This window comes from Acanthopagrus latus, chromosome 8 (assembly GCF_904848185.1).
Source record: "Acanthopagrus latus isolate v.2019 chromosome 8, fAcaLat1.1, whole genome shotgun sequence".
In the NCBI taxonomy this organism is placed as follows: domain Eukaryota; kingdom Metazoa; phylum Chordata; class Actinopteri; order Spariformes; family Sparidae; genus Acanthopagrus; species Acanthopagrus latus.
The window spans coordinates 30674855-30686917 of NC_051046.1; the positions used below are offsets into that span (position 1 = coordinate 30674855).

General features: G+C 39.4%; 1 protein-coding gene across 5 annotated transcripts in view; it reads left to right on the top strand.

Annotated features, from left to right (window-relative positions):
• The first annotated feature begins 1727 nt into the window (after positions 1 to 1727).
• carmil2 (capping protein regulator and myosin 1 linker 2) overlaps positions 1728 to 12063 on the top strand; it is a 97331-nt gene continuing 86995 nt past the window's right edge. Inside the window, exons 1-9 of one of the 5 annotated variants that reach the window (XM_037106304.1) lie at positions 1728 to 2975; positions 4601 to 4707; positions 5332 to 5382; positions 5957 to 6016; positions 6284 to 6405; positions 9395 to 9492; positions 9720 to 9790; positions 9949 to 10022; positions 11758 to 11833. In XM_037106304.1, the coding sequence (XP_036962199.1) occupies positions 2945 to 2975; positions 4601 to 4707; positions 5332 to 5382; positions 5957 to 6016; positions 6284 to 6405; positions 9395 to 9492; positions 9720 to 9790; positions 9949 to 10022; positions 11758 to 11833 (690 nt within the window). In that variant the 5' untranslated portion in view covers positions 1728 to 2944. Of the gene's footprint in view, positions 2976 to 3059; positions 4163 to 4600; positions 4708 to 5331; positions 5383 to 5956; positions 6017 to 6283; positions 6406 to 9394; positions 9493 to 9719; positions 9791 to 9948; positions 10023 to 11757; positions 11834 to 12063 lie in introns of those variants that run through there. The other 4 variants (XM_037106305.1, XM_037106306.1, XM_037106308.1 and 1 more) reach the window with 4 other exon arrangements.

The following is a 12063-nucleotide window of genomic DNA, read 5'->3' on the forward strand; positions in this document are numbered from 1 at the left end:
TGCTTAATTTGACAGATATTACAGTTTTGATATGATTCACATTGGGAAGGATCATTTTAGCATCACAATTTTCATTTTCACTTGGTTAGGGTTAGGGTTACTATCAAAAGCATGATGATGTGACGTGTTGAGGTCTGTAGCAAACAAACATGCTTTTTTGGAGAACAAGATCTGTAGGTCAGACTGTCCATTCAGCTCTGCAGTACTCCATTATGATGCTGTAATAATGCAGCTCTGCAATTTTGATATTGTACTTGCCCAAATTATGATTACAATAATATGTGATTAATTGGCAGCTCTAGATAGAAGGTATAGGAGGAAATCAATGTTCATATATCAGATTGGGACTTCTGTAATAATTGCTGAGCGTTGTGACTGTAGTCTGAGATGTCATTCTGTTAAACAAGGAAGAACAAACTGTTCTGTTATCTGTTTGTCATGTTATTGTTCTGCAGGCAGACAGATGGAAGATGGAGGTTTAACTATTTTCATAGCAACAACACTGTATATCCGTTTGCACATTTTTTTAGTAGAAGAATTGAAGATAGAGTTCTGAGATGGTTTTAAACACATCCCGGTAAAAGACCAAGAAAACAGAAGAAACTTGTTGAGTCACTTCTGAAGATGAGCTGCTTCACAGCTGATGAAAAATAAAATCACCATAATGGGCCTATGACTGCTGCAGCTTGTGTTCTTAGTTGTTAAAGTGTTTAATTGTGTGATGCGTTGGAGGTTTACAGTATGTACAGTGGTGATATAAAGTTTGCAAACCCTTTTGAATTTTCTATATTTCTGCATAAATGACCTAAAGCAACAGATTTTTCACGTAAGTGCTCAAAGTAGATCAAGAGAACCTAAGTAAACAAATGAGGCAAGAATATTATACATGGTCATTTATTTATTGAGGAAAATGATCCAGTATTACATATCAGGGAGTGGCAAAAGTATGTGAACCTTTGCTTTCAGTAGCTGGTGTGACCCCCTTGTGCAGCAATAACTGCAACTAAACGTTTACGGTAACTGTTGATTAGTTGTGCATCGGCCTGGAGGAGTTTGAGCCCATTTCAGATGCAGCAAAACGGGCCCAAACCACAATACTACCAACACCATGTTTCACAGGTGGGTTAAAGTTCCTATGCTGGAATGCACTGTTTTCCTTTCTCCAAACATACACAACACATTACTTTATATCACTACTTTTATTGCATGACTGATGCCAACAGGCTTGAGGTGTATGCAGAAGTCATTTTGTAATTGCATTTTAGTGCCCCCTGGTGGTTACAGGTCAATTAAACAGCTTTGCACTGTCTGTGCATGTGCCCCAGTACTGATGTCAGCCAATCGAACACCACCTGCAAGTCTTCATAGTTTTGATTTTCTGATTTCTGTCGTTCAACCAGTGTGATGCTACTTTGCACTTGTGTTTGACCACATTTTTCTTCTTCAGTCTAATCTCATCAAACATTTTAGGAATTAAATGTCTTAATCAGTAAAGCTCAACTTTGTGAAACAGCCAGTTTCTTTTCTGTGGTTGTTTCTCGGTGTGGGAGGTAAATTGAAGTTCCTGCAAGCTCAGTCTTCGCTCTCACTACAGTAGTGACTCACAACATGAAACAGGATGTTTGTGTTTAAGTTCATGAGCAAAAACGTGTGCATGATAAGAAGAGGTGACGTGTGCGCATGCTTGCACTAGTGGAAAAGAGAGAGAGCGGGTGTTATGCAGATCAGCATCTATGAGAAAGAAATCTGGTGGTGGTGGTTCGTTGGAATCTTCATTTTACACTTTCCGATTGCTGCTGCTGCCTACCAACACCTCCCTCCTCTGCTCTCTACTCTTCAGCCAGCACTGGATGATTACCAAATTATATTGACGTTTTATTTAGATAAGATTTATTTTTAGGTCTGAACACAAGATTTGTAAATCAAATATCTATGTTTCTCTCCAGCTCCTCTTGGTTTTGTATTAATAATGTGGTGTGAAACACCCAGTCTGACCAGTTTTCAGTCAGGATAGTTCACTCATGTTGGAGGTGGGACACTGGGGGAGCAGTAGATGTTCAAAGTTTGACTTTTTGTGTATTTTTTTTTCCATCAATAGCATCTTCCTTAAGTCTACTGTATGGACTCCGTCCCTCCCAGTCTGCACGGTAAGATGAGCCAACTCTTTTGAATGAGTGACTGTTTGAAGGTTTGAAACAAAGCAGCAGCTGATCTTCAATGCCAATAACCAAAAGCTTCGAAAGAGCCATGCCAGTGTTTTTGGATGTTTTACCACAGGTACCTCTAATTACATACAGTATATTTCTGTTTAGGTATTTAGGTGCACAAGTCAAAATGATAAATCCTACCTGTATGGAGGTTGGAATTTTTAGTTTGTTTCTCTTTTTGAAGGATGTCTATTCAGCTTTATGTTCATTGTGATGGATGTATGTTGTGATGTTGTTGTATTGTGTGATAGTGAGAAGTGTTTCTAATATTTCGATCACTCTATTGGTATCACAACGGTATAAAGGAACTGTTTGGCTGTGAGGGAAATTCTGTTAGCGAGTTGTCTGACTTGGACTGGTCTACAGAGCAAGTCAAGCTTAGGTTTGCTGATACAGAGGTCACCTCTGACTCAGCTGCACTCATTTTATATCAAGAGGGTAGCCACCCTGGCCTCAGCTTACAGCTGTTTCCACTATAACAGTCAGTAATGCCTAATGACAAAGAGAAGGAAACATGACTTGATCTGTGGTTTGAACTGAGGAAAGAGACGGGACAGAGGTGAGAGACCATTATTTTCCTATAATTGCTTCAATTGTGACTGCGTTTGTTGCTAAAATGTCAGTGGGAGTTTTATTCTAATAATTAAACTGCACTCAGCTGCACTCAGTATGAACATGTCTGTGAAGCTCTTCACAGAACAATTTGACCAAGGGAAGGGGAGACTACAGATGTAGGCATGGCAAGCATGGCTTCCTTGACAGTTGAAGGTGAGGACTATAGAAACGAGATCCAGCAAAATTACTAAAAACACATTTTGAATGTTCTCAAACTAAGAATATTCCATTCCTCACAAAAAAGGTGGTGCTGGAGACTTAGTAACATAGTGCCTACTACTATCCCAAACAGTTCAGGGAATGTGTTTGTACCACCAGCTCTGATCTTACAGGTGACAACAGACCATGGTGAGGAGCATGGTTACATAAAATTGGATAACACTTGACTAATTCATGAATTAACACATCACTGATAAATAGCACAAATTCTCAAACTCCGTTAGTCTCCACTGATTTGGTCAATCCCATTTAATTTATCTGATACAATCCCCAAATTATTGTCATTAATGTTGGTTTGACTGAGCCTTTAAAAAGAGTCGGTGACACAACTGATCTACTGCCCCAGGGTGTTTCCCCATCAGCAATCTACCGCTGGCACACTTTTTGTTCCTCTGAGGTCCTCTTCATATCTCACAAACTCCATAATAAGGGTTCCAAAACATTAATTGTATAATGAAATATAGGTTTGAATTACCCCAAATAAACCTACTAATTAGACAAATTGATAAATAATAATCAAGTCAGAAGAAATAAACAATTCATAGTGGAGTGTTGGTGATGAGTTCAGGAGTCTCAGCCAGTGAAGTGAAGCTGCTCTGTAGTTTGATGGTCTGTCAGCAGATACTTCTGTATGTGTTGTCAGTTGGCAGCATTGTGCACAGACTGTGGCTGGGTGGATGATCTTTGGGCTCTGTGCAGACATCTCACTTTACTGATGTTCTGTAGATGGTGCCAGTGATGTTCTGGTGGTTTGAATCTCCCACTGCAAGATAAGTTTGTTTATATAGCACCATTCGGACACAAGGCAATTCAAAGTTCTTTACAGAGAAATGGAAACGAATTACAGAATTTAAACCACTGTTAAGAAATGTTAAAAGTGCTTTTTTCAGAGCCCTCCTGTGATGTTAAGATGTTTTCTATTGCACCTCTTTAAAAGTTGATGATAACTCGGCACAGGACTTTAGCATTCCTACGTTTTCTTAGGAACAGCAGTCATTTATGAGCTTTTTTGTGCCAGGGTGGAGATGTGTAATGACCAAGATAGGTCCTCTGTGATGTCGATTCCCAGGAACCTACAACTGTTCACTTGGTCCACCTCAGCCCCACTGATGTAGACATGGGTGTGTCTTTGCCTCCTTTTCTCTAAAATTAACAGTCAGCTGGCACTTTTGCACCATGTGACTAGGAACCTGATCACCCTAAAAAGTTAGCTATGAAAATAAAGGCTTGTTGATGTATCCTTTCTTAATTCTTAGTATTTTATAGATTGCCTTTGGATCAGCTGCTTGGCTTGATTTCCTCCAGATATGAACTCTCACAATTATTTGCAGTCCGACTAGTGATGATTGTGTCATCCACAAACTTCATCAAAAAACAAAACATTAACAATGTCACTATCATTTTTGTATGTAGTGTGAATGGAACAAGGTAGTTCACATGAGCTATATGCAGATGATAATGGATGATAAATATTCAGCAGTAGTCATTATCAGATGCTTGAGTTCAGTCAATTCTGCTGGCTGACAGTGCCCCTGTTGGTGTGTGTGTGATCCTGTAAGCAGATCAGATCTCAGAGCTGCTGAAGCCTCACAGGGTCTGCCTGGTGACCCCTGTTTTCCTGAACCACTCCAGTCAGCCATGTGGGAGATCAGCCAACAGGTTTGTGGTGAGTGATGGCCCACTTCCTGCCTGCGGCAATGAAGACTTTCATTCTAATATTGAATGTATTATGCTTGCAGTATATAGAAACCAGGTGTGATCATGCAGATTCAGAGGTTTTAAGTAGAGCACAAATATGATATACTTAGATCAAACCAGAAGAAATCCTTATTGGTGTATGCGAAAGACTGCTCTGAACAATACTGTTACACGGTCTTGGCCTGTTGGATTAGTGTGTATGTCATTATGTATATGTTTTCATTGTAACTTGCTTGAGACAATCATATAAGATAAGAGCTGGTCCTTGGTCCCCAGACCCTCAGTTCTGTAGAAGCCCCAAGTTCACTGTGTGCAGCAGTTTGTGGTATATTGTTTAATATCTTAATAGGATATGCAGATCTAATCAAGTGAAAAGTGACGCCTGAACAGTTACCTAATACTTACTCTTGGAGGGTTTTAAATCTAATTTCATACCTAAAATTACTGCTAAGTAACTAAGTGCAAAGCCCTTGGTACAACATAGTGTGCTGTGGTAGATGCAACTGCCATGTTGTTCCTGATGGGGGAGCAATAGGCCGGTCAGTTATGTCTAACAATCTCTGCCTCTTCTCTTCATATCTCTCTGTTGTAGGTACTGAGTCTATGGAGATGTTACTTGGTTATAAACAAACAGCCTCTCAGGGTAAATCACAGCTCACACAAATTGAAATATCTGGGTTGTGTTTTTCTCATATCTTTTGAGGGGTTAGAGTCCTCACCCTGACTGCCCTGATGTGTCACTGGGAATGCAGGGGTGGTCCTAGAGGGTTGCGAAGTTGTGCAACACACATTTCTTTTCGTTTTCTGGCCTTCATCGCATTTCTTTTTTTAGTATTCAATAGTTTTTCAGATGTGTGACTCAGAAACACAGAAATAGAGATGCTCTGAAACCTGAGATGAGGGTTTGTGAACAGACACTACTTTAATGCTTCATTTCATAGTTACTGAGCCTGAGTACATCTGAAGATAAGGTGCTAAAATAACTCCATATAATAGTTACCCATAAAAGTTTCCCATACAAATAGTACTTGAGTAAAAGTCTTTAAGTATCTGATATAAAATGTTCTGAAGTATCAGAGGAGAACAAGTCAATATTTGCATATGATGTGTGTAAATACTGTATACTATAGGTTGACTGATTATCGGATATATGAAAGTAAAATGGAGGGACAGATTTTGGAGAACTTTTGATCACCATGGTTACTGTGTCTAAGCAGGTGGAGAGCACTTTCAGCTACCTAGAGATTTGCTCTATCAACGTTCACAGCCTCACACAGGTAAACTCTCTTTCAAAATCATACCTGCATAATCAAATTATTTTTCTTCATCATTTACTGTATTTTTAACCAGTTATACAATATATTTGTATTCAGTAGAATATTAGATGCGATTTAAAACAGAAAAGCCAATACAAGAGCAATATACTGTAAAATATTGTGAGAATAAATATTTTCAGTAGTAGGAAGTAAAGCTAAAAACAGGATTGGTTTATATGTTTATGCTGACATAACAATCCTGCATCCATGATACTGTGTGTGTTCCAGATTGTTTTGGAGACAGACAGGCAGACTCTGTCTTTCAGTGTATTACATGTGGAGGATCTTGAGGCCATGGTCAGTCACATGACTGCCTCACTGAAGAGGATCTTCCCTGACTCATCACCAGGGTGAGTTTCACTCCTCATCCTCATATTCTCCATCAGTGTGTAGCTCCCTTTGGCTCCATATGCAGATGCTGTCAAATACTTAATTGACTATCAAGTGAAAACATTAACTTTTTGAATGTTAACAGACTGAATAGTCCATCCATCCATCCTCTGTACACATTATATGTACGCCGCTTAGTCCTCTGCAGGGTCGCGGGGAGACTGAATAGTAACTGATTTAATAACTTTGCACTGGTGTCAGTGCTGGTGTCACCTTTATGAACACTGTAATGGATGTTCTGCATTTTTTAAAGCTTTAATGTGCTTTATTTACTAAATCATAATAATATACATACAACAGAGTGACTACAATAAGTAACATGGAAAGACAGCCAAAAGGGAAAAAGACCAAAAGTACAAAAAGTGGCCTTCCGTGGCCGCTGTTTTATAGGCATTCCAGATGACCATCAGTGTTTCATAATTCATTTTGTGCTTGAACTGAATATAATAATAATAATACTAATAATGGATTGGATTTGTATGGCGCTTTTCAAGACACCCAAAATGCCTAATATAAGGCAGTTTGTATCTATGGATTATATCATGAAACTCACCATATAAATTAAGATGATTTAAATAAAGACATGAGTGTTCTCTGTGTTTGTTCCTCCCATTATACAAAATAACATAAAATGTCAGTAGATACATCAGGTCAGTAGATACATCACGTCAATAGATCAGTAGGTACATCAGGTCAGTAGATACATCAGGTCAGTAGATACATCACGTCAGTAGATACATCACGTCAGTAGATACATCACGTCAATAGATCAGTAGATACATCAGGTCAGTAGATACATCATGTCAATAGATCAGTAGATACATCAGGTCAGTAGATACATCACGTCAGTAGATCAGTAGATACATCAGGTCAGTAGATACATCATGTCAATAGATCAGTAGATACATCAGGTCAGTAGATACATCACGTCAGTAGATCAGTAGATACATCAGGTCAGTAGATACATCAGGTCAGTAGATACATCAGGTCAGTAGATACATCACGTCAGTAGATCAGTAGGTACATCAGGTCAGTAGATACATCACGTCAGTAGATACATCAGGTCAGTAGATACATCATGTCAGTAGATAGATCACGTCAATAGATCAGTAGATACATTACGTCAGTAGATCAGTAGGTGCATCAGGTCAGTAGATACATCACGTCAGTAGATACATCAGGTTAGTAGATACATCATGTCAGTAGATAGATCACGTCAATAGATCAGTAGATACATCACGTCAGTAGATCAGTAGGTACATCAGGTCAGTAGATACATCATGTCAGTAGATACATCACGTCAATAGATCAGTAGATACATCACGTCAGTAGATACATCACGTCAATAGATCAGTAGATACATCACGTCAGTAGATACATCATGTCAGTAGATACATCACGTCAATAGATCAGTAGATACATCACGTCAGTAGATACATCACGTCAGTAGATACATCACGTCAATAGATCAGTAGATACATCACGTCAGTAGATACATCACGTCAGTAGATACATCACGTCAATAGATCAGTAGATACATCACGTCAGTAGATACATCACGTCAATAGATCAGTAGATACATCAGGTCAGTAGATACATCAGGTCAGTAGATACATCACGTCAGTAGATACATCACGTCAGTAGATACATCATGTCAGTAGATACATCACGTCAATAGATCAGTAGATACATCACGTCAGTAGATCAGTAGGTACATCAGGTCAGTAGATACATCACGTCAGTAGATACATCAGGTCAGTAGATACATCATATCAGTAGATACATCACGTCAATAGACCAGTAGATACATCACGTCAGTAGATCAGTAGGTACATCAGGTCAGTAGATACATCAGGTCAGTAGATACATCATGTCAGTAGATACATCACATCAATAGATCAGTAGATACATCACGTCAGTAGATCAGTAGGTACATCAGGTCAGTAGATACATCACGTCAGTAGATACATCACGTCAGTAGATACATCACGTCAATTGATCAGTAGATACATCACGTCAGTAGATCAGTAGGTACATCAGGTCAGTAGATACATCACGTCAATAGATCAGTAGATACATCAGATCAGTAGATACATCACGTCAGTAGATCAGTAGGTACATCACGTCAGTAGATCAGTAGGTACATCAGGTCAGTAGATACATCACGTCAATAGATCAGTAGATACATCAGGTCAGTAGATACATCACGTCAGTAGATCAGTAGATACATCAGGTCAGTAGATTCATCACGTCAGTAGATCAGTAGGTACATCAGGTCAGTAGATACATTAGGTCAGTAGATACATCATGTCAGTAGATACATCACGTCAATAGATCAGTAGATACATCACGTCAATAGATCAGTAGGTACATCAGGTCAGTAGATACATCACGTCAGTAGATACATCACGTCAATAGATCAGTAGGTACATCAGGTCAGTAGATACATCACATCAGTAGATACATCACGTCAGTAGATACATCATGTCAGTAGATACATAACGTCAGTAGATACGTAACGTCAGTAGATACGTAACGTCAGTAGATACATCAGGTCAGTCGATACACCAGGTCAGTAGATACATCACATCAGTAGATACAAAGATAAAAATGGAGCAACCTAACCCTAGCATTACAAAAATATGTACATTTCATATAAAATGACCTATTGTATGTGTATTTGTGTGTCCATATTTAGAGATTTTGTGTTTTTCATCATGTGTCCATCACTTTTTTCCTCTCATAGTAGAATCATTTTTTTTTCAGTTGTCATCTGATTCTGTCTTTAACAGCCATGTTGGCTGCTTTTATATTGTATTGTTTCAAGCCCATGTGTAAGTACTGTGTCTATGACTAGAAGACTTTGCAAAGACTTAAAGCCTGCAGACTATAGACTCAACAGTACCATGTCAGTCCTAGACCGTATGTTTCTTGTTCTTCAATCTCCAGGAAGCTGTTAAAGATGGTTTCTCCAGATCTCCAGCAGAGACTCCTCACACGGACTGCTGTGATAGAAGAGCAGCTCAACAATCAGCCTGGCCCCTGTGGTATGGAAATGTTGTGCTTTTATCCAGAGCACACAACTGGGAGACATTTTTAGATGTGGACAGTAGGAGCCGTTTGTGCATACCACTTGCCATACTTTGTAGATGCAAAAGATTACACTTTAAGCTTCTAAACAGACTGGTGTCAGTGTCAGCTGAACATCTCCATTTGTGTTTCATGGAGGCTCATGTGTTTCCAGACAGAAATTATTTGACTGTGTGTTTCTCAGGAGGATTCTCTGATACCTACGCTGCTCTGTGTGATTTCAATGAGATGCCATTTAGAGAGGAGATCCAGTGGGTGAGTCAGGACTGTTAAGACACATATTAACACTTTAATATGCCACGTTTACCGAACATAACAAGGCAATACTTTGCCATGAATTTCTTAGGTGGAACATCGGTGTATCTAAATAAATAATATCTAACTAAATAAAGCATGGCTAACTGTTTTCACAGGATGTTGACAACATCTACAACGTCAACAGCTGGAGACAGTTCAACCTGCAGGACTTCAGCCACTTAGACAGCAGGTGTGATTGAGTACTGTGCTGTCTGAGCCAGTCTTACCTTACACACTCTGTTAACACTCCTCTTCTTGTTAGGGCCTGAGCAGGTCTCGACCTGCGAGGTCCCTATTGTTTTTGTAGAGACGACTTTTTGGTCCCAAATTATTGCGTTTAAACACCTGAACATACCCCAAAACTCATCAAACAAGGTCACACCTGCCGAAAAACTGTATAACCTATTGTCGTCGTGAATTTCCGTCACTAGGTGGCGCTAAAAATCAAGGAAAGTGCTTATTGCGTTATAACTCCCATATACACAATCACACATTCAAAAACCTTATATCCACGCGTTCAGTGAATTGTGCCAAATCTTATCATATAGGCCCCGCCCATTTCTGCAAACCTGCTTTTTCCAACTCATCCCAAGCGATTTCACCAGTTTCCACAAAACTTTGCACACAGCATCTGCGGACCCTTCTGACAATAATTTTCAAAATAGTTTTCATATTTCAAACAATACTCAAGTTTTTAGATAACAACTTTCTGCAGATTTTGTTCCAAACATTAAGTGTTGCATATCTCCACACTGGGTGTCTGAATGACATGAAACTCAGATTGCTACTTCCCCATGAGCTCCTAAGACTCTGTGCAAAATTTTGGCCAATTACCACCAGGTGGCGCTCTTTAAATTGAAGTATTTTATATCTCCACATTGGTAGGTTGGATTAACATTAAACTTTGTTCAATTACTGCCAATGCCCTCCTGAGAATAGCTGATGAAAGTGTTACTTGGGGACTCTATAGCACCTCCTGGAATATTAAAAATCCAAGCCCCTCCTCCTACATGCATATACATGAATGACGTTCCATATGCATATGTATCATGACCAGACACACAAAAAACATTGGGGTACCAAACTGTCGCTCCAACAGGAAGTCGGCCATTTTGATTCAAACTTCCCATTTCACCTCCATTTTCATCCATTTCCATGTATCGTACTTAACCAACTCCTCCTACAGATTAAACACCTCAGACCTTGAATATAAAAAAAGCTTTCACCTATGTCAGACATGGTGGGTGTCATGCTGCGGTCCATTTTCATGCTTCACCATAAAGCATCAAGTCGTTATAACTTCAACATACAATTTCCCATGTGCACCAAATTCATCACACATGTATATGATGTTGCCCTGAATACCTCCATGCATCAATACTGTGTTATATCCATGTCCATCCACACTACAAGATGACATGCTACTAAAAGGTGAACCCCCCGACAGCGTTGCCGCTAATCAATAATAAAAACACAACTGACCAAAGATTCCTTCAAGGGATTTTTCACATGTAATCCATTTTGTATTCATGTAGATTGCAGACTCTTGCTCTTCTGACTTCAGCATATATTATTCAATACCAGCAGGAGCAGGCCACCAAATCATAAAGGAACAACTTCCTCATTCCTATCTGGACCAAACTTCACATGTTTGATAAGTGTCCAGCCCTGAACACATAGGCCAGTATACAGTCATAGTCACAGCGCCAGATGTTGGACACAGGAAATGACATTTAACCCCTTCCTGCACTGTCCAAACACAGACAGTTAAGACATGTTTACGCAATAGGGCATGCTCGGGCAATGGGGCGGGTACATGGCATGCCCCGACAGCAGCATGCCCTGATGCGTGTGGACTGCAAGGGCCTGTTCATCACTGCTTGCAGCTTTAATTTCTCATTGTTTCTCTTCTCCTCTTCTCTCAGGGATTTGGCATTAGCAGTAGCAGCTCTGTCTTTCAACCAGTGGTTTACCAAGATCTACTGCAAAGATCTCAAACTGGTACATCATGCTTTCTATTTGGTTAATTGATATGTGTTCCACTGTTGTTTAAGATTTGTCAAAGGGTTTGTTTTCTTGATTCCAGGCTTTTAAACAAATGATGTCATTTGATTCATGTAGGCACAGTTTACAAATCCATTTCATAGAAATTCCCACACTAACTAAAAAGTGAGATTTATACTGAATGTAAAATGTGACACAATGCATAGGTTTGGGTCAAAGGAATATTA